The sequence below is a fragment of the Magnolia sinica genome, chromosome 3 (assembly GCF_029962835.1).
Source record: "Magnolia sinica isolate HGM2019 chromosome 3, MsV1, whole genome shotgun sequence".
Taxonomy (NCBI): Eukaryota; Viridiplantae; Streptophyta; class Magnoliopsida; order Magnoliales; family Magnoliaceae; genus Magnolia; species Magnolia sinica.
The window spans coordinates 119163942-119187545 of NC_080575.1; the positions used below are offsets into that span (position 1 = coordinate 119163942).

The 23604-nt window shown below is 41.1% G+C and overlaps 1 protein-coding gene across 3 annotated transcripts; it reads left to right on the forward strand.

The window, feature by feature from the left end:
* The first annotated feature begins 4576 nt into the window (after positions 1 to 4576).
* LOC131240960 (probable sugar phosphate/phosphate translocator At1g06470) lies at positions 4577 to 17672 on the forward strand. 3 transcript variants are annotated; one of them, XM_058239528.1, is made up of 13 exons: positions 4577 to 4833; positions 4948 to 5539; positions 6054 to 6223; positions 6676 to 6761; positions 6927 to 6976; positions 8487 to 8554; positions 11786 to 11886; positions 12127 to 12139; positions 12633 to 12817; positions 13085 to 13171; positions 15165 to 15259; positions 16647 to 16805; positions 16982 to 17672. In XM_058239528.1, the coding sequence occupies exons 2-12, from the start codon at positions 5013 to 5015 to the stop codon at positions 16783 to 16785; spliced, it is 1521 nt and encodes a 506-aa protein (XP_058095511.1). In that variant the 5' UTR covers positions 4577 to 4833; positions 4948 to 5012; the 3' UTR covers positions 16786 to 16805; positions 16982 to 17672. The 3 variants fall into 3 exon arrangements, with proteins under 3 accessions (XP_058095511.1, XP_058095513.1, XP_058095512.1); XM_058239530.1 differs by having other exon boundaries at positions 17241 to 17672; XM_058239529.1 differs by having other exon boundaries at positions 4579 to 4833; positions 17028 to 17672.
* The last annotated feature ends 5932 nt before the right edge of the window (positions 17673 to 23604 follow it).

Genomic DNA, 23604 nt, shown 5'->3' on the forward strand with positions numbered 1-23604 from the left:
AAGTACGGGTGTTACACATACCTTCATTGCCACTAGCTGACACTTCGTTGAGTCATTTTCATCAAACACTTGGTGAGCAACATCAATATCAAAGTAACCGAGTCACCAAACTAGTTCAATCCGAGTTCGATTCGAGTTGGGGTTTGATTTAAGTTGAGTCAAGCTTGGGCAAGCTCGAACTTAATTTGAAATTTTTTCAAGTTTAAAAAATCAGCTCGACTTAGCTTAAACTCAGCTTCGAATCGAGTTTTTTTTGAGTCAAGTCGAGCGAGCTAACTCGATTCGTGTATACCCTTAATTGCTCTCCTGGCAAAACGCTTTGAAAGAAGAAAGTCTCGCCAAGGCCCCACCTGCCCCCTTTCTTTGCCCACTAGTTCAAAGTACCATTTATATAAATAAGAATCTCCTTACATAATTTTTTCTTCACATATATTGCTATACGATTTATGGGGCAATTTTTGTTGTTCATGTCAAAAAAATCTTCTCCCACGGGAAGAGATGGACGGGTGGATTTACGACAAACATGACGATAGGTCTCACCTCTGCATCTCAGCCCAGGAACTTCATGTAAAAGGCTTCACGTCCAATAATAAGCTCTCAAAATTTAAGCAGGCCCAGTAATTTTTCAATGGTGCAAATTCAATCCCCACTGTTTCATGTGGCGTGACCCACTTTTTCGGGCTTATGTTCTTAGGAGGGCTGGAGAAACTGATGTACGGAGTAGATTCCACACAGGCATCCCGGTGGGCCGGGAGAGCTTTTGCCTGCACTGACTTCCGTGGCCGCTACCAGTAGGTAGCAACACCACACCTTGCCATTTCATTATGTAGCGTTAGGGCTGTTCACAAGTCAAGCTAGCTCGAAAAGCTCGCTCGACTCGGCTCGAGTTAGCTTGGATTGACTCGGCTTGGCCGATTCGAGCCGAGCCAAGCTAATTATTTGAAGCTCGAGTTGAGTTCAAGCCAAGTTCGACCATGGGGCATTTCAACTCGACTCGGCTCTAACTCGACTAAACTCGAAGCTCGAACTCGAGCTCGACTCGGCTCGGTTAATAAATATATTAAATATTATATATATATATATATATTATTAATATAAGTTTTAAGTTTAAACTTAAAATAAAAAAAATAAAAAAAGAGTCTCTACCCGACCGCACACCCCCTTCCATTTCCCTTCTCTTTCTCTGCCCACTGCCAGCCGCACGCCTGCCCCGACCACCACCACCAATTTTCATTTCAGCTCCACATAGTATAATTTCAATATCATGAGATATACTTCTTTGGCGAGAAACCCAAGAAATTTGAGATGGGTTCTTCTCAAATTTGTTAGAGTTTCAAGGGAATCCAATGATCTGATTGGCTAGAGCTCTTTATTTGGATTTTTGATCTATGTTTTGCTCTGTTTCTTTTCTAGTACTTGGATTTCTGTTGGTGGAAGAAGATCAAGAACAGATCGGTTCTTATAGGTTTCCTCATCCAATTCGAAGCTTTGTTTGGTTTTTTTCATCTGGTTTTGCTTTGATTCTCTTAAGATTTTTGAATTTTTCATCAATAGAGGAGGATCAAGAATAGAATTCATTACTCTCTCACCCAACAAGCTCGAGCTCGACTGGAGGTAAACTCGACTCGACTCGAACTACTAGCTCGACTCGAACTCGACTCGACAACTTTGGCAAACAAGCCAAGCTTTAATGTTGAGCTCGAGGCCAAGCTCGAGCTCGAGCTCGAACTCGAGTACATCATGGACAAGCCAAGCCAAGCTTGGCCCACCTCGACTCGACTCGGCTCGATGCCCACCTCTATGTACCACACTACCAGCTATATAGCTGATGTAGATAAGGTACTAATCCCACCTGTTCCAAGCTCTGAACAGACTGGGACTCTGTGGGGCCCACCATTATTTACATGTTTATCAACACTGTTCATCCATTTTTTCATATAATTTTAGGTACAAATCCAAAAATGAGGCAAATCCAAGGCCCAAGTGGACCATCTAAGGTCCAAGTGGACTATACGGTAGGAATTAAACGCCAGCCATTAAAAACTTATCGGGAGCTGGAGAAGTTTTGGACCAACCTGATATTTGTGTTTTGCATCTATCCAGGTCCATGTTATCTTATGGACATGTTGGATGACAACTAAACATCACGGTGGGCCCTAGGAAGGTTCAACGGTGGTTGCTGCTTCCTGTGGTTTGGTTCACTTTAAGCCTTGGATCTACTTCAGTCTTTGGGATTATATCCTAAAATGATATTAAAACAAAAATGGATGGACGGTGATAAACCCATAAATCACAGTGGCCGACAGTCTGGGGTAGTACCTAATCCGCGTCCAATCCCCTTATCCACCGAGTCGATGGACCCTGATTGGGGCCATCATGATGTATGTGTCTTATATCCAAACCGTTCATCCGTTTCACTAGACCATTTTAAGCTTAAAAATGCAGCCGATTCATATCTAACGTTGACTGCACCAAGTGAAACAGTGGTGATTGAACGCCCACCAGTAAAAACTTCTCGGGCAATGAAACGTTTATTTGTCATCCAACCTGTTGATAAGGTTACAAAGACATGAATGAACGAACACACAAATATCAGCTTGATCTAAAACTTTCGCTGCCCTTGAAATTTTTTTAATGGTCAATCATCACTGTTTCCTGTGGTGTAGTGCAGCTGGGGTTTGGATTTGCTGCAATTTTGGGTTCCTTTTCTAAAATGATACGACAAAACGCATGGACGGCTTGGATATCAGACACATACACCATGGTTAGCCCCGCAGTCATCCGCGGATCCACCAATACGGGCCTGCGAAACATGCTAGCTCGGAGACTGCGGCAGTACGCCACAACAACAGTACACGGATGACTGCCACACCGTACGCATGGTACATCCCTCGGATACGATCGGCCCAAATAGTGGGACCCACTCTAGATGGATCATACTGAAACCGGATTCAGCTATTCGTGGGCATTGATTGACGGTGAGAACGATAGGCAGTAAAGGTTGCAAAGGCACGCGGATTGCGTCCTACCCCCGCCGTCCAGCTGGAAACGGGAGGGAGCTTTGAGCGGCCACCGTGATGTGTGGGTTTTATCCAAACCGTCCATCCATTTTTTGTATCATTTTATCATTCTATAAGAGAGCACTAAAATTTAGGCAGATCCAAGACTCAAGTGGATCACACCACATGAAGCAGCGGCGGAAATGATTCTGGCCGTTGAAACTTTTCCAGCCCCGCGTGATGTTTATTTGCAATCTAACTTATTCATAAAGTTATATCCAAGCGAAAACACTCGATCCAAAACTTTTCTGGAAGCTTCCAGGGAGTTTTCAACGGTAAGTGTTTAATCCCCGTTTTGTAGTAGACATCTGTCTTAATTTTGAGGTTATATCCTAAAATGATTGGAAAAAAAATGGGTAGACAGTGCAGAAAAAACTCATACATCACGCCACGGTGGCGACTCGAAGCTCTGCCCGTTCCCAGCTGGAGACGGCCGGGGTAGGAAGCAATCCGTGTCCGTTCCAAATTCAATAAAGAGCCGTCCGCTAATCATGGCCAGGATTATCCAATGTATCTTGATTTTGTAGATGCGACTGAAAACAGCCCTTCAGATATGGGGTTACTCGTCCAGTGTATAAGACACGAGGCGCAGCGTGGTGCAATGTATCGCAAGGGACTCTAATCGTCCCCCAACACCTGCTTCACCAAGCGCGTAAAAGACCCGAGCTTTTTGGGACCCACCATATTGTATATATAAAATCCACTCCGTCCATCAAGTGGGAACCCTTATAAGAACTCTACGTACAAAATTACACCTTGATAAAAAGTTCATATGCGTGACACCACTCAGGTAAGTGTAAATTCTCTACTTTCATGTGGCGTGACTTGAATGAGTTTTAGATGAGTCTAATTTTTCTATATTCCATACATCGCAGTGGGTTAACCTGATTAAAAGGTTTGATGAAAGAATCACACCAATTTGGCACCACACACATACCTATGGTTGGCATCCCATCTACACTATCTTCTATTGTGTGGCCCACTTGAGATGTAGACACGTATGATTTGGGCCTCAAGTAAAAAGAAATGAAAGAAACATCTGTTGGACGGAGTGGATTTTACATATACAGCATGGCGGGCTCCACAGAGCTTGGGTGTTCGCGTAAAACGGATGTTGCAGGCTACGGTCATCGCAGATGCATGGCAGAGACGAGTCAACCGCCAAGGGGTACTTTCGCAAATATCTAACAAACAAGAGCTATTTACATAAAGTGGAACAGTCGACCCTCGACACAGTGGCGATAGATCTCGTCCGCCGAAGTACCCGGGACTCCGAAAAATCCGTCGCGCCGTATAATCGAGCGTCTGTCGCTCCTGGGGCAGACATTCTGAGTGTTCTACAATGATCGCAACCGTCCACATTCAGGAAGAAGAATATTGCACCGAACGGATGATTATTACCACTACGAACTGTTGATGAATTTAGAACAATGAAAAGAGAATTTTCAGTGGATCTTATTATGAGTTAATTGCTTATTTACAGTAGTGAAGAGAACATGGACGGTTCAAATCAGTGAACCATCTCATCATGTGGGGCCCAGTAGGCGGCGACAGACGCTGGATCCTACGCCCTGTAGAGGCAAAACGAGCTCCTGAAAGATAAAAACCCCGATCTCTCTTACATTCGATGCTCTCGTGGACTGCGACAGATCATCCATACGAGCTTCGCGACGAAAATCCTAGAAGCCGGCTCTCTCTCCGTGGATCGACTGGACCGACAAAAACGAAGAATCGTCGAAGATCGAAATCTTTGGTAAAATCTCCGCATTTCAAGGTTAGAACTCGAACACTTTCATCAGAGATCCTGCCAAGCATTTTTACCTAATTTCATTTTCATCCATTTCGCCGAAGAATCTCATGTACTTTTCCCCTCATTTCTGAGCTTCAGATTGGGAGAGATTCACAGCTGGATCGGACGAGTTAGGATGGCCCAGTTTTAGAGCAGGAAAGGAGATGGTAGAGAGAGATTCAGAGACAGAAAACGGCGACAGCAGTGGGGCCGACGACATTCAAAGCGGAACCCACAAACCGGTTCTCCGGAGGGAGCCTTCCTTCTCAGGCTGGTGCGATGAAGATGGGATCCATCAGTCCGGTTGTTCTTCAGACGGTGCTGATGTGAGTGTTGTCGAAGACACTGATTTCGAATTGCCTCTGCTTCAAGTTGAAGGGCTGGAAAACGGCGTTTTAAATAGAGAGAGAGTGAAATTAAGTAGATTCCAGCAGAGGAGCATGCATTTGAACGGGGGTTCTGATATGGTAGATGCGTCCATTTGTATGGAAGGAATTGGGAACAGGAAGAAGTATGTTCCATTCGATATAGAAAACGAGTCTGGTAGAGAAGTGCGGGTTTCGGAATTCAAAGGTGAAGATGGAAATTCAGAGAGAGTGCAAGCTCCTCAGAGCAGCATTTCAACGGCCGCATTGCTTCGGACATTGTTTTACATACTAGTGTGGTACACTTTCAGCACATGTTTGACACTGTGAGTGGTTCATCTTTCACACCCAGCTGATATTTGTTGTTTCTTTTTAGGAAATATAAAATGTTATTGCCTTAGCCGACCCCAACTAGTCCCGATAAGGCGTTGTTGATGATAGATGATGGTGATGATACAATGTTATCGCCTTCCAACAAAAATGTTGTTGGGGCCACCTTTTGGTGATTCAGATGCTGATATCGTGGAACAAATGGTGGATGGGCGCCACTCAGAAGATCTTTCATTGGATGATCTGAAACATCTGATGTGGCTGCCATCAAATGAGGGCATTCCATGCAACTGAAAATTTCTTTGGATGGCAAAGATCATCTGAAAGAAGAGATGGCACTGAGACGTGTCCCAATCCATGATGGGTCTACTAGAACAACTGTTCAGATGATCAAAAGGTGGGACCCATCTGTACTATTCCTGGGTAGAGCATAATGCATACCTTCTTCCTTATCAATTTTATGCTTGTTGATTTGTGCTGAACAGGTCTCCCCTTCTCTTCTGTGAGCAGGTATAATAAAACACTCTTAGGCGATAAATTGGGGAAGTTCCCAGCTCCCTTCTTGATGAATACTATTCATTTTGGCATGCAAGCCATTTTATCCAAGGCCATCGTGCGATTCTGGTCTCAAAAGTTGCAACCTAGTGTAAAAATGTCATGGAGGGATTACTTTCTCAAAGGTTTTCCATTATCTCTGCTTCCCTTTGCCTGTGTTTTCTGATCTATATTTTTTCATTATCATGAATTACTTAAGAACTATCTATATATATGTTTTCAAGAGGCTGGCGGAGACAGTGCAGTGTGTGTGGGTGATCCAGGGTTCAAACCCTAGTTGTGTTACCTTTCAAAAAGAAAAATGTTTTCAATAAGCAGATGCTTGGCTTTGCCTTTTTTCGTACTCAGGTTTTGAATTTGAGTTTATGTTTTCCTACCTTCACATTTCCTTTTTTGGGTTTACCATTGTTAGCATGCATGAGCACTTATGGGTAACTCATATCTGTGCTCCTATGTATCTCTCTTATTGATGAAAACACGCTTTAGCCTTTAAAGAAATACCGTATCACTACTCTGGAGGAACTGTCAGGTATTGAGGCCAGTTGCCTGATGCAAAGAAGTGCTTTCTCTTTTACAGTTGTACCAACAGCTATTGGAACAGCGCTGGATATAAACCTGAGTAATGTCTCCCTTGTTTTCATCTCTGTCACATTTGCCACTATGGTCAGTTGTCTTTTTCTTCTTTGTAGTAATTTTTGTTATGATGACCGACCTTCTTTTGAATAGAATTGTCCTTTCTGCTATGTATGTTGTACACATTACTTATGAAACAACAAGATTCCCAACATAAAAGTGATTATTTATCCTATATGCTCCTTTCTTTTGCAGTGTAAATCCGCCTCTCCAATATTTCTCCTTCTGTTTGCTTTTGCATTCAAGTGAGTCTCTATTTGTATGACCTCTGTAAATGATATGATTGTTCCATTTGCAGTCTGCTTATGAAAATCCTGCCATGCAAAAGTTTCCTGTATTTAATTTCATTACCATTCAAAAAAAGGAGTTTCCTGTATGTCTTAAAACCTTTATGTAGTTGGAGGCATTGAGACAACAGACTAAAGTAATTTTTACTGTTTCTTGTTTAATCTTTTTTGGAGTACAATTTGTCTCACTGTAAGGCTATTTTTAGGACTATCATGCTACTATCAGGATTCAGAACTTGATAGATACATGTTTTCATATTTATATCGATCCTCTTTTGTTACTTTGATTTATTCAAGTAATTGGATGAAGATGTTGACTGCTGGGAATGTCAAGACCTTTACTATATATTCTGTATTTTTCATATGGATGTATGAATTTGATCTAATGTGCCATATCTGAATATTGAAGTGTTAGTTAGGAATGTTGGCAACAGACTCGACAGTACTGATACAGTTACACTTAGTGGCTTTTATAATATATTCTGAAACCAGAGAGGCTAATTCTAGGCTTGTCTGGTTGTATTCTTCTCTTTATCACTATATTACACATACTAATGGGAGGAGGAAATGGAGGTGTGTCTCTAGAGTTTTATGTGATTGTCGTGTGCCAATCAAGATGAAGGGGAAATTTTATAGGATGGCTATAAGACCATCATGCTTTGTGGACAGAATGTTGGGCAGTTGAGGAAGAACATTCATAAAATGAGTGTAGCTGAAATAAGGATGTTGATATGGATGAGTGGCACGACTAGGAATGATAGAAATAGAAATGAATGCATTCCAGGGATGAGTAGCATGAATCGGTAATAAGATGAGGGAAGTTGTAGATGGTTTGGTCATGTGTAATGGAGACCAAGAATTGCGCTGGTAGAAGGAGTGTGTTTGTGTAAGTTGAAGGCTTGATAAGGGCAAGGGAAAGGCCAAAAAAAACATGGGCGGAGGTAGTAATAAAAGACTTGATGACCTATGGTGTAACTGAAGTTATGGCCTTTGGTAGAGTGGAATGGCGGAACATGATTCGTGCAGCTGACCCCGATTAGTTGGAGTAAGGCTTAGATGATGATGACGACTGTAATTTGAAACAAATGACATTTGGTGAACAGTATTGTCATTTATCCAAAATTAAACAAGTGATTAATGAATTTTGATGCTATCTTTAGCTGAAGGCCATTGTGAATTGCATGTATCATTTTTTTGGAGAATTGCATGTAATCATCCTGTTGTGTTTTGATTGATGATTTCATGTAATCATCCTTTTGTTTATTTGGATAATGAATCTGATGCAATTATCATGTTGTGTTATGGGTGATGAATCTTACTTTGCTTCTGGCAAAAAGCATAATTCCTTTATGTTTGCAACCTTCTGACCATTGGGATTATGGTGTAGCATAGGGTTGGTTATCTGTGGTGCTTCCTTTGCATAACATCATACAGAACTCTATTCTAAGGTTTCCTTTTGTTTTGGAAGGTTGGAGAGTCCAAGCATCAAGCTTCTAGGAATCATATTTATCATTTCCATTGGAGTTTTATTAACAGGTCTGCTGCTTCATTCATTACATTTGCTTTCCTGCTATGTGGCTATTGGAAGTTTCTAAATTTAGAATTTTTGATAAATATTATGATTACTCAAGAAGCATGTTTCATCTGTAACAATGCGATATTTTTATGATTCATTATTGTTACAAGTCTGGACAATCACACTTAAACCCATTCACTTCTGCCATTATATAGCCTTGCTAGCAAATTTTGCTCCTTAAGCAAGCAGTTGAACAAAAACACAACACAGGCACAGTGTTGTCAAAATCCTATGATTTACAATTTGAGTAGAATCTTAAGCAAAACGACTTGAATCCCACCTTTGAATCCCTTTTTTTATGCATCCGACAATTTTATGATTTGAATCGTATGCTTTAGGATTCAAATTATACTTGTTCTCTTCGATTTTAACTTCACTTGACTTTCATTGTATGTTTTTAAAGTGGTGGGGGCTTTAAGAATCATCTAGAAAAAGCCTTTAAATAAACCATTCAAAAAAGGTAAATTATTTTACTTTGTTCTTTATAAGAGATTAAATGATTATATGTTCTCTTCAACGTTAAATCATAGAGCTTTTTTTAATGATTTCTTACTTAACTGGTCAAAACACCAAATTGATGTATGGATGATTTGGAATGTTTTTATGGATGTTTACGATCATGTTGACTTATATGTATTGTGGAATGATGGTTAGAAATCAAAATATCTTCTTTCTTCAGTCTATAGAATCAAATGTCGCTTTTCTTGCACGATTCTACATTCAAGAAAGTTAACAAGAACATAAATTATTAAAAAATCCTTGTATGTTTTTTAAGGAAAATTTCTTGAAAGACAAAAAAGAAGAAGAAGAAGAAGAAGAAGGAAAGATAATAATCCTTTAACACTATCATGACATGGTATTACTTGGTGCATATTGATGGCATGTGTGTGTGTGTGTGTGTGTGTGTGTGTGTGTGTGTGTGTGTGTATTACTTGGTGCATATTGATGGCATGTGTGTGTGTGTGTGTGTGTTTTTAAGAAAATCATAAAAATCTTACGATTTGCGATATGATAACGATTTTGACAACATTGCACGGGCACAGATATTAAATGATATGATAACGATTTTGACAACATTACACGGGCACAGATATTAAATGACAAACATGTGCATTATGTGCCTGGGGGATGCTGAAAGAATGGATCATTTATTCATGCACTATCTCTTTGCGTAAGAGATTTGATGGAAGTTCCTTAGGCTTCTTGATGTGGAGTGAGTTATGCTGTTATCGATTGGTGAGCAATCAGCTCTTTCATATTTTGGCATGGAGGTAGCAAGGGGTGTAAGAAGAGATTGGCCCTTGGAGGAATTTTCTGCTTGCTATTCTTTGGGTGATTTGGCAAGAATGCAATATTAGGACTTTCTGGGACAAGTTGTGCTCTGCGGATATAGTTTTCCTTAAAGCGAAACAGATGGCTTTAGATTGGGCTAGAGCCTCCAAAGATTTTGCTGACAGATCAGGGTACTTTTTTAGGATTTCTTGTGAAGACTCCTCTCCTGGTACTCTAGATGATGCCTGTCATCTTTTCTGTAAGAGTCTTATCTTGTTTTTTTGGGTACAATTCAGTGAACTTTTGTATCTTACCGCCAAAAAAAAAAAAAAAAAAAAAAGAAAAAAAAAAGAAAAAGAAAAAAAGATCCATGCATTGGGCGAGAATGAACTAGTGCATCATGGCATTGCAAAAGGCTCCAAATTGCCACAATTCAGTGAACTTTTGTATCTTAGTGCTCCAAGTCTTGCATTTGGAAATGGGTTGGGTTATTTCAAGTTTACCTGGTTGTAAGTTTGTTTGAATTTTGCTCTTTTGTTGTTATGTTTACTTTTCCTTTTCATACCTTTATATCCTATCTCCCGTATTTTCCTTACCATTTCATTTTCTTCTTCTTCTTCTTCTTCTGCTTTTCCCATTGAAGAGCATATCTTGATTTTTACATATCCCAGATGGGTTTGGTTCATTTCAAGATTACTTGGTCATAAACTGGTTTGAAGTTGGTGTTTGCCTTAGAAAATTGAGGTTTCCTTAAGTTTCCTTTGCTTTTTGTTACCATTTTCCCCATTATTTTCCCTTTTTTTCTTTTGTCTTTACCTGTGAGAGCCACTTGGTGCAATTCAAACTCTTTAACTGCCTGGTCAAATCACGGTCAAAATTCAATTAAACGCACTGAGTAATCCTACTCACTTGTTACTCACTTCTGGCAGCAATAAGACAGTTTGGGCTGCAACTACCCAATCTAGAATGATATGATGGTCCAGAACACACTTGATCAATCCTGCACTTGGTCTAACGTCCAAATTAAGTCATATGAATCCTTTAAGTTGATCAAATGGTGGATCTACCTAGATCTCCATCTGATGGTCAAGATTTTCCTTGGGATAACTTTTAAGGCTCCTCACCTCGTGAAGATGTGTATGTGCGAAGTGCAAATTGCAAAGTGCGCCTTGAGTGCCCTTCCATCTGCCCATGCCACAATGCCTCAACTGCCCATGCACCCATGTTTGCACTCACGCACTGGATGCTAAAAGCACCTGATGACCATTCATACACTTTACACGTGTGAGTTAAAGAGGGGAATAGAGCACTTATATGCTCTTCCATACTCCATTCATATCGAGCGTGTGACAGTGAAAAGAAAACGGTAGAAAGGAAAAAGGAATACTCCTTCAAAGTAGATTTTTTGGTCTACCTGGTTAAAATGAAAACAAATATTATATTTACCTATTTAATCTACATCAATTTGTATAAGTGGAGCCCAATGTTTAGACATTCAAACTGTGATATGATGGGCCTCACCGCGGATGGGCTATGCACCAAACATCCTCAAGATTGGGAATGTCTTAATCTTTCGATAGATCGCCAAGGCATAGAAGGTTAAGAAAGAAAACACAGCAATGGTTCACATTTTTTTATGAAGATTGTAGCAATGGTTCACATTCAACCAAGAAAAGGCTAAACATTTTGTGGCTAGGATCTTTCAATCTCGGAGATTTTTGCATGTCCATTCATGATGATACCCATTGTATTGATGATTTGGATAACCAAACCATGCACACCATCCGTACAAGCTGAAAGCCCGAATGTACTGTACAGACCTTCATCCCAAGCATTCTATAGCACATCCTAAATTACGTCCACTGTATCTTTATCGTCTATTTTATGATTTTTCTTAAATATCCAAATCTGTCTTACAGTTGCAAAGGAGACAGAATTTGAGTTCTGGGGCTTCGTTTTTGTTATGCTGGCTGCTATTATGTCAGGATTTCGTTGGTCCATGACTCAGATTCTTTTGCAGGTATGCCCTACATTACTTCCCATTTCCTGCCTACTAAAAGCTCTTGTATGAAGATTTCATGGTTCAGGATAATTGGTTCAATATCATTTAAAATATTCAAGTATCCATCATATCATTTAAAATATTCAAGTATCCATCTTACTTTGTTTTAATCATCGTTTTGTTTGCTCTATCTCCCGTGATTCAGAATCTGACATTTTCTTTTGTTTGTGTTCACTGCTTTTCGATTTCTAAATGAAGAAAGAAGCCTATGGTAAGTAGTCTATGGTATATATTCAAATAGCAGTTGGGGGAAATCAAGAGTTAATTTTCAAGAGCCATATACATAGTGTTGCAAATAGGCTGGGTTGGTCGCTGATAATGTATTTCAATATTAATAACTTAAAGTTTATTCAAGATGGTCTGGGCTGTTTGGATCTGGCATACTAAGCCTGAACCAGACCCAACTAGCAATCGGGCTCAAAATTCCTGGCCTAAACCTGAGCGTTGGATGAAACACCCAGCCTATACCTTAGTGGGCTGGACATGGGCCAACTCAGTCACTTGCCCCTCCATTTGCACATCTGTGTACTCATGTGCATGCATGTGTCTGGGCATGCATTAGCATATGGAAGCCTTCCATGCTCACTGTCTCTATAATTTGTCTCAGCTTATTGGGGAATTTACAAAGAACCTAAACTTTATTAAATTTAATTGATTCTTTAAGTCATAACTTAACGCATTCATTCTCATTGGCTGCTACTCAGGTTTAAAGCATCCCATCACTTTTATGAGCTATGTTACCCCCGTGATGGCAGTGGCAACTGCTTTGCTCTCTCTTATAATGGATCCCTGGCATGAATTTAAAAGGAATGATTACTTCAGCAATTCACAGCACATTCTTCATACTTGCATGGTATTGCTTTTAGGGGGAACTTTGGCATTTTTTATGGTAAGTGTCACCTGTTCAACTTGTGTGTAATTGAAAGAACAATCTGTTGGTTCTTTGATTTGATGATTATCACCCATGAGTTTGGGGTTTCATCAACCACCAACAATTTAAAAGGCACAATCATCCTTTGAAGGCTGAGTTCTCATATTTGCTGACCTCTTTGCTTCAGCACACTGGCGCTTCATCATCTTTGTAACTGATGTTACATTTTTATTGGTCTAATTGCTTGGAATTTAAAATAGCAATTTTGTTCCTCAACCCTTGCAGGTTCTAACTGAATATATTCTTGTTTCAACGACCAGTGCAGTAACGGTAACAATAGCAGGTGTTGTTAAGGAGGCTGTTACTATTTTGGTATGTTTTAACTTGTCAACTTAATATGCTCATAACCAATCACTCAGGTTAAATATGTTATTTAGATGTTGTAAAATATGCTTTGACTCACCTCCCCGGCATTACCCAATGCACGTGGTTGCGGGTGATTGTGTGCATCCGCAGGGAATAGGCTCGCCTAAAAAAGGGACGGGGACACCTTGTGTTGTCAAAAAAAAAATAAAAATCTGCCCTTAAATTTTATATATATATATATATATATATATATATATATATATATATATATATATATATATATATATATGGGAAAAGGTACTATGCGCTTGACCTCACGAGTCCGTCCCATGAGGTCGAGCTGTGTGGGCCCCACCGTGATGCGTTTCGAACATCTACCCCATCAGTCAGATGCACCATTCCATCGTGGGCCTAGGTCTCAAAAATCAAGTCAATCCGTGACTTGTGTGGGCCACACCACATACAGAAGTGGGGAGGGGCCGTGCACCATTAAAACATTCATAATCATTTTTTGGGCCCACCGAGATGTGGTTTGCAAATCCAGCCCATCCATTATGTGTGTCCCACTTGGATGAGGGTTCAAACCAAGTTTCAGCAGCATTCAAAACTCAGGTGGGCCCCACCAAGTGCTTTTATATGTTTTAACGGTGTCTTCACATGATTTTAGATGGTATGGCCCACCTGAGTTCCATATACGGCTGATTTTTGGAATATCCCATAATTTAGAGGGGACCCATCAAATGCACGGTGTTGATGGTCGACACGCATCACGGTGGGGCCCACACAGCTCGACCTCACGGGAGCTTATTGTGAGGTCGAGCGCATAGTAACTTTTCCCTATATATATATATATATATATCCATTTTGACTTTTTGAGTCATCTTGTTTGCTACGTGGTTCAGTCATACACTTACTCACTTATATGCCATAACCTTTTATGCTTGTTGTAGCTTAATTCATTCGACCCCGTGCTCCTATTTTTATGGACACGAGTTGCTGGGCACATCTGCCATTTAAAGACGGTTGGCAGGAATCTAGAAAGAATTTCAAGATATGAATTTTCTAGAGCCCATATTGGAAGGCATGTTCAGTTTCTCACCTACCATTACTGGATGGTGGCAGATTTGTGTGCTCACAAAATTTTCCCTTTAATATTTTTCAATAAAAAAATTGTTACTCCAAGAAAGCAAGATACAACTGGTAGAGGTCAGAAATTGCCCAATACACCTTGTGGATCCAACTGGGTCTTTTGTGAGACCATTAGCCAACTTGTTAGCCTTGTGAGATGGATGGCTAAGTTCAGTCTCCATAGAACTTGTTTATTTCTGAAATTTGTCAGTGATACACGCTATTCTCCATGGACCAGGATTTTGTTTTGACTCCATGAAATATAGTTGATTGTATCACCTTCCATGAGAACATGCCCCCTAGTTTTTTGAATACCGTATGGACAGAAGAAAGACGTCAGAATCTGTACTTTTTTCTTTCAAGATTAGCATAGTAGTTGTTACACAACCAGATTGGTCTTTATGTACTATATCGACCTTTACAAAAGAGGAATGAGGACCCCTTTTCAAGTTTATACAAAACCCTGTTAGTTTCTTGCATGCTTCTTTGAGTTTTTTCTAGTGCTCAATTGGAATCTTTTCAGGTTAGAGAGATTGACTGCATTTCTACCTTAACTAGGGCCAGTTCTTGATTGATTAGAGTTGATTCAATGAATTTTCAAAGCTTTACTGTCAGCAAATTTCTTTTTTGTCAAATACACCTTGCTTGGACCGAAGTAGTTTTTCTTTCTTACTAGGAAATTAGTGTTCTTCTTATTCTTTTGTTTCATGGGTCACTCCTCTTTCTCGTTATGTTATTCTGGTCAACCCTTGCCTAGTGACTTTGGAGATACTGAAACCTACATTTGTGTAATCATTTACTGAGAATTTTTTTGCAAGTAGAAACTCAATATATGCATCATGTTTTTGTAATCTTTGTTACGCTTGTTCAGGTTGCAGTGTTTTACTTCCATGATCAATTTACTGTGTTGAAGGGGATTGGGCTCATCATAATAATGGTCGGTGTCAGTTTATTCAATTGGTACAAGTAAGTTATCATACCTTCATTGTGTAATACTTTTCGGCAAGACATTTCTGCAGTCCATGTAATATGATTCACCACTTTTTTTTGTGGGGTTCTAAAATTGCTAGGTGTTGACGTTTCTATGCTGGCATGTCCAACATCATATCAAAAAGTATTTTATATTTAAATACTATCTTTTAATTTTTGGGCACATTTTTTTACATCTGGATGGTTGTTTTTTAGATTTATTCTTATTACCGACCTTTGGGATTTTGGCTTTTCACGTAAATAATCATCACAGACTATTAAGATATATTCTTTTATTATTTTTAGAAAATAGTTTGGTGACAGCAGTGAATCGTACTTTAAAGCCATGTTTTTGCTACCCTGTATCCATATCCAATATGATGCACCTGTTGGTGTCCACGCTGCACAGCTTACAGTTGTTAGCTGTTGATTGTAACTTGTAGTGATATATGTTAGTGAAAAAACCTAGGAAGTGGTTTTTATTTGCGAAATATTTACCAAGTTCACTAGTTTCCATGCAATAGGAGGGGTCAAGGAAAATGCCATTGCTTTTGACCTCTCTCAGGTAGCATCAGTTGTATGGTTTTTGGTGCATGGTAGATCTGTTGCATGCCATTGCCATTGCTATGGCATAGGGCTTTGCGAAATTATTTCAGTGCTATGATGAAATCGAATGCACCTCTAATCGAGTAACCTGATCCAAATAATTTATGCTGCATGCTAAATATTTGATTTGTTCTATAGTTCAAATGCCCTTTTAAGTTCCTGAGACTTTTACATTAGTTTGACCATGAACGATGTGGTACATTAATTTTCTGTCCCTAAAAAAATTGAGCCTAGTAACAGATGATTATGCAAAACCTGTTGTGGAACTGCTTACAAGTTTAACCAAATGATCGGATAGCAAATCAATCTGGGCCCTTGTTGATTTGTATAGGTCAACTTTTTTCATGGAAATCTTCTAGTCTTTTCTTCAATCTGACTGTAATTGCGGTTTATGATTTTCGTATTTGTTTTTCAACTCTGATCTTTAAGTGTCTGAAAGATTCTTGCTAAAAGTCTTCATATTGCAAGCCACTGTTGGTAAAATCCCAGACAATTCGTATATAGGGCGCATAAATTAGTAAAAATAAAAAAAGTGTCAGAAAGGGAAAAATATATGAAATCTATTACATAACTCAGTCACCTTAATTTGTTTTTTTAATTACGGAAGTTGATATCCCATAGTTTGAAATGATCCAGTTGTCCATTTACTCTTCAATTTCTTTCTGAATGATATTACTTGAACACCATACTGCAATTTCGGAACCTGTGCATGTGGTGTAAAACAATAAATGACTCAAGTAATGCCTGATGTCTCCATTTGCCACATCATCATCTCTAGATACCAAAAACTACAGAAAGGCCCGCCAATCGGCAATGATGAAGAAATATGGTCACCCGCTGCCAATGGAGCTGCAAACTATGTTATCCTTGATGAGATGGATGATCAGGATGATGCCGCTAGCACAGGATTGCACTAGCTAAAGTATACAGCATAAAGGTGAGTTCTTGCCCTGTCCATTATACAAAAAGTGTTGATTGAATTGATTGATCTGTGGAATGTGTCACTCATAGAGGAAGAGAATTTTCAGTGCTATACTTTCTACTCCATAGTTTTCCATGTTCGAATGGACTCCATGTTCGGATGTCTATCCGCAATACATGTGCAGACCGCAGTGGTCGATATTGCTCAAACTATAGTTAAATTCTTCTCCTTGGACAGGCATGCAAGAGATAACTGCAATAGCTTATTCCAGTTGCGTGAATTTCTTCATGGAGGATAATTGATCCAACCACGAGAACAGTTTGTATCGATGCTGCTAGACAGGCTATGTATTCTCCTTCCATCCCAGTCACAGAAAGAGCTTTCTAAACTTTTCCACCACGAACGCGCACTTCTACTGATATCTGACAACATTGTTTTTCCTTCTATAAGCTTGTCTATATTTACAGTCTTCACTGAGATCGCCAACAACAATGGGCAGGTCACATGAAGCAAACCTAACTATTTCAAGGCATTTGGATGCCTATAAGCAGGAGCAAATGCGGTATTTATTTGTATTTTTATGCATTTTATTGGAGTACTATTGATAGAAATCAAATATGCTCTCAGCACTCTTTTAGTTTATCATTTTACAATTGTTGTCCTTTCCATGGGAAAAACTTTCTGAGGTTGTACAATATGAAAGTGGAAAGCTGGAATAGATTGAAAAGTTATTGTTTCCATGAATTGAAATGCCACTCTCATGTGACACCGGCTTACCTTTGGCTTTGAAAGCCATGAAACTATTTTGTAACACTCAAGACAGATTGCAATGCACACATATTCAATGAAATGAGCTTGACCATGTAAGTCTGTTTGCTTCAATGGCTCACCTGCTTGTGCCAATATGGAAGCTGTAAAAGCACTGTTATCCATTAAATCTGTGAATGCATGTTGGATAAAATCTGGTGTCTAGAATCAGATTTTCTTAATTAGCTTACTTAATCAATATTTTCTCTGAAAATCATAAAATCATGTGAGTCACTTCCATTTTATACCATGTCAAGCTCTTATGATCATATGCTAACTGTCACATCATTTGATGATTATCCATAATTTGAGGAGGATCCGAAAAGCAAGAAAAACTGTGAATGCGATGACTTTGAATCCCATACTGAAATTGACACAACTTCTGCAATTCCTCCATGTTCATGGCCTGCATGATAAAAAAAAAGAAAAAGACTTGTACCCTTTTTGGTAGATGCCTAAAACGAGATCAGTAATTATGAATTAGTAAGGAAAATCTTGCATGATGTGTGATGTGATTACGACATGTCATTCACGTACATAAAGTTAGTCCATTCAATTGTGGACCCACATTCAGACTGGTCATCAATGGAAGCTGACATTGATGGTACGATACTAAGTCACTGGTTCCCGCATGCGTGTGTTGACTAAGCAAAGATTCTACCAAAACAAGCAGGCTGTTGTAGAGGCAGCCAGCCCAGCTACATGCTACGTGAACTCGCCCAGGTGTGCACAGACGGAAACTATTCGTACGTGTGTGCTATTGGATACACACATTGGGCGATCCCTGATGTCGAGAATCAGGTCAATTGGATGATTAGGTGGACTAAATTGGTACAACAAATTTGGTCCGTTGGATAATCTCTATTAACGGTGTCCATCTGACGGTCCAAATGATAGTCTCAGCCCGATTTTCCTTGCATGGAATCCATACAGAGAGTGGACTTTGCTTGATTGGCAGCTCTTATATTTCACACTTCAGGTTTTGATAGGATTCCATGCCACAGTACGGTACAAGGGATGGTATCCACCCAGTTCTAAAGGTTGGCCCGAGTCGACTCTTGACTCGGTGAGGTTTCGAGCCAAGTCTGACTCAACCCCAACTCGGAGAGACTTGTCAACTTGACTGGATAACTTGGTCGTCTCAACATGACCCACCGGGTCTTTAGGAAACCCAGTTCTGGCACCGACTCGGCCCTGGCTTGGGAAGACTCGTTGACTCGAATTGATAACTCAGTCGACTCAATGTGACTCGTGGAGACTCGGTAGAGTCACTTGCCCTATGAGGCAGTTTTTAGTAGAAGAAAATTACGAGTGTGGCATCAAACAGACAACCTTTCTATTACACACGCTCTCCACCATCAAACGAAGTACATCTTTGCGTGCTTGAATTTTTTTTAATGCCTACTAAAACTTGCAATTATTTTGTAAGGAATTTTACAAGGAACTACCTAATTATATATAATTTACATTTTGGTACTTTTTAAAAAATAGTTTTAAAACAGTTCCTCCTTAGTCCATGTTATTATCATTCCGCTACCCTCGTATTACACATTTTTTAACCGACGTAATTGCCAGTTGGGTGGGAATGGGAGCAAATGGGTTGGCTGCTTGGGGTGGATGCTAAAATGGGAACGGATTGGCTACTCCCCCTGACACCAGCCAATGGCTGATGGTCGGTGCTCTGTGGGCCCCACCATGATGTATATGTTTCATCCATGCTGTCCATCTATGTTTATAGATCATTTTAGAATATGAGACCAAAAATGAGGTATATCCCATTCTCAAGTCGACCACATTACACAAAGCAGTGTTGAATAAGCGTTGACCATTAAAAACATTTTGGTGGCCATAAAAGCTTTGGATCAAGCTGATTTTTGTTTTTTCCCTTCATCTGGGCCTGTATGACCTAATCAACAGATTGGATATCAAAAAACAGTACAGTGGGCCTTAGGAGGATTTTAATGGTGGATATCCAATCACTATTGTTTTCGTGTGGTGTGGACTACCTGAGACTTATACACCTCTAATTTTTGGCATAAAGAATTAAAATGATCTTTAAAAATGGATGAACGGAATGGATGAAACACATGCATCATGGTAGGGCCCACAGAGCACCGAACACCAGCCCCGGGGCTGGTGTCGGAGGGAGTAGCCAATCCTTTCCACTAAAATCCATCCCAATCACCTGCGCATCACCTCAAGTCTGTCTTGAATCAGGTCAATTTGGTTACCAGGTTAGCTACATTGTTATGTCAAATCTGGTCGGTTGGATGTCTCCCACTAATGATTCATTTTCCTTCATACAAGTGGTCAAACGGATGGTCGACTCGGCCTGTTTTTCGGATAAGGATGAAGACAGCGGGACGCGGATTTACCGCGGAAGCCTTTCGCATGAAGTTCCAGCGCTTGAAACCTAGGTGGGGCCCACCGTGATGTTTATGAGAAATCCACCCCTTCCATCCATTTTTTGAGATCATTTTAGGTCATAGAATAAAAAATGACCCGGATCCATTACTCAAGTGAGCCGAAAACGTGAGTATTGAACGTCCACGGTTGAAATATTCGTGGGGCCACAAGTTTTGAATCAGGCTAATTTTCGTGTTTTCAGTTTATCTCAGTAGGAATGACGTTACGAACGGTATGGATGGCATTTAAACATTACTTTGGACCCCAGGGAGGTTTCAACGGTAGGAATTTCCCTACCCACCTTTTCTTCTAGTGCGGCCCCCTTGAGTATTCGATCCGGGTCATTTTTGATTTCATTTCCTAAAAAATGAATGGACGGGGTAAATTTCTCACAAACATCACGGTGGGGCCCACCTAGGTTTCTAGCGCAGGAACTTGCTGCGAAATTCGCAGGAAATCTGCGTCCAAGACAGCAGGCGGGTGCCCCGCTTCCTTTGATGGAGTGTGGGCTCACCTCTTACTTTTTTGTTAAAGCAGAAGTGCTATGGATGCTACCTTAGTGCCGATTTTTTATTTTTTAAAGTAAAAAGCCCTTTTGCAAGAGGAAAGGCTGGAAAGACCATTACTGACACACGTGCCCATGTTTCACATGTGTGAAAGATACATCTCATTCATCCAGTCCCAACATGAAAATTGAACGCGCTGTCAAAGTCATGCGAGTCGACAACTCATTATCTGGACAACAATCGAATGTTATCATTGTGCATTGCCACCCGGTTTTAAGGCCAGGGCATGCTCAGAGTGGCCTCACCAGATGAACGCCAGGATCTTGCACACATGGGCCACATTGGCACCAGGTGGCCGCTGATCATCTTCACTAGGGGTGGCAATGGGCTAGTCCAGGCTCAACACTTGCAGCCTTAGACTGGCCCAAGCCCAAGCCAAAAAAAATTAATATGGCCAGAGCTGGACCTAACCCGAACATTGGTAAAATTCTAATTTCTGGCTTGAGTGTTCTTGATATATTCACTAATCAAGTAGGTCACAACTGCATTTGAAAAACACATTTTAGAGGAATGAAACTGACCGTCTATATTTAAGATGGATGAATTTCCTAACCAAGGATTGGAACGGCATATTTGTGGAACAGAATACATGCGCATATATTTCAGTTGGGCTATGTCAGCTTTTCTAACTTGAGCTCAAGCCCAACTAAAAAATTAACTGGTGCTGTTGGTGCAAAAAACTGGTGCGCCCTTCCCCGTCCCACCACCTGCACAAGAAAGAGGCAAAGGAGATCCTGACTAGAGCTGGGGACCTTTCGATGCTTAAGTCAGCGATAGGACTATGAGAAGGTTTATGGGAAGAGTTTTCTGCGGACCTTTCAGCATGGAGGTCTCTTGGATTTATAGGAACGAGAGGGTCCCGGCATGCAGGGATTCTCTTCCGCATATCTTGGAGATACGATTTAGTTGTAACTTGTTCATGGATTCCGCCCGATCCCGAGATCTTCGGAGTCGGGAATCCTTTTACAAGATTTTCGGGACGGTATTTGCGTTTACACCGTCTCTCCCTTGCTTGGCTCGGCCTTATCCGACTCTGTTAATAATTGAGTCTCGACTGGCTGCAAGAATAAGCTTTTTGCCTTCTGTCAGATGAAATAGAGTAGGCTCGTAGCTGATATCCTTTCTTGATCCAATAGCTGACAATAACCGACCTAATATGGGGCGGTTTTATAGTCGGCCCGATGGCTTCTAGCGTTCGGACTCTAATCGGTCCTTTTAGACGTTGCTGGCTTGGTATCCGAGTAAACTTTATGCGTCTCATGTGTTTTGCTTATGACTCATGACTCTATGAGACTCAGTCGGAATTTAATTCTTGCGATCCGAGCTAAGTCTCTCCTTAGGCATTTGACTATTTTACCTCGGTCGGGCGCGGTGCCTCGGAATCACGGGAAGTGTCAATAGAGTTGGTCCATTCCATATCCGGGTCTCTGGACTTGTCATATTTTTCCCCAACTAAGCCCCCTTACTCCTTGTGTGAACTGTGTTGATGCAGATGAGTAAAGAATTTTAGCGTCGGCTTGAATCGGAGACCGAGGTTATGACGGCGTATTTAATGCTTCTTGCGTCGTCCATAATGCGCGTCGGTTCATTAATCGAGGTCGCATGAGCGGACAACCGTCAGAATGTTTTCCGGACTTATAAGCACTGGACGCGTGGCGGGAGTGGTTCCTTCATCAGTCTGCGTGCGCCACGTGTCGGGCAGGGGAGTTGAAACGTACGTCGATATGACTCCTCCTTAAATGCCCTTTCCACGTGGCTGGGCTATTTAAGGAAGAGCGTGACACCCATTCTGCATTTTCGCACACTTGCTCCCTTCTCTCCCAAATCCTATTTTCACTGGTTCGATTTCCTCTGCTATTTCCATCTTCATTTTCGTTTTCGCATCCACGTTCGCGTACTCCTCGCCTCTTCGGTGAGTTTTGACTCTCTCCCTTCCATTCGTTTTTACTTTTCTTAGTAATGCAAGGTTCTCAGAGCCCCCAGGAGGGAGCCTCCGGTGATAAGGGCAAAACGAGACATTTTTGGAATGTCTTGGAATTTCCCTCATTGCTGGCGGAGATGGCGATTGGTGCCAATGAAGCTTTCCAGTTCTCTGAGAGAATATTTGTGACTTCAGCGGAACGTCCTGCTTCGGCAGACCCTTTTCATGGAGATATGTCGCTAGTGACTGCCCCTAGGAGACCTAATCCTCATGGGGAAGACATGGAGGAAGAGGATGAGGAGATTGAGGGAACCACTGGGTCGGTTCCCGCTAGGAGATTGACACAGGCTGTTGACTCGACTGCCGAGGGTGGAGAGGTTGTCAAGGGAGGAGAGGCTGGAGACGAGTAGAGGGGTCTAGTCCCCCCGGTCTTAACTGAGGCGGACTTGGACAGGATTCAAGTCGGGTACATGTCCCAGACTCGATCATTCTTCGTCTTTCTTTGCCGAGTGAATTACCTGACCATCCTCCTGCTGGGATGGTCGCGATTTTTTAAGTCGCTTTACAGTGCGGATTGCGTCTCCCCCTCCAAGGCATTGCTCAGGATTTACTTTCTCAATTACAAATTGCACCGGGGCAGATAGTTTCGAACGGATGGAGGAACTTATTCGGATGCTCGGTGCTGTGGGCTGAGCAAAACAGCCCCCATTGACTATCGATGAGTTTCTCCATCTATATTAAGTACGGACGAACCCGCAATAGCCCGGTTGGTACTTTTTGTGTGCTTGACGAAACAAGGGCGGACCTTTGATAACCGACCCTCCTTCCTCCAATAAGCATTAGAGAGATAGATGGTTCTGAGCATGTGGTCGCTGGGAGATTGCTGAGTCAGGACTCTTCGAACCTCGCGTTCCCCGGGCGTTCTCAGAAGCAGGTGACTCGGGGCGTCCTTTCTCTATCTTTTGTTGTTGCGATACCTTTGAGTCTGACTGAATGCATTTTGTAGATATACCCTAGGAGCCGACGCCCTAGAGCGAATCAAGGATCTGAGGGCGTTGGATCCGGAGGAACGGTCTTGGAAGACACTTCTTCAACCGGAGCGTCTTCTTCTCGC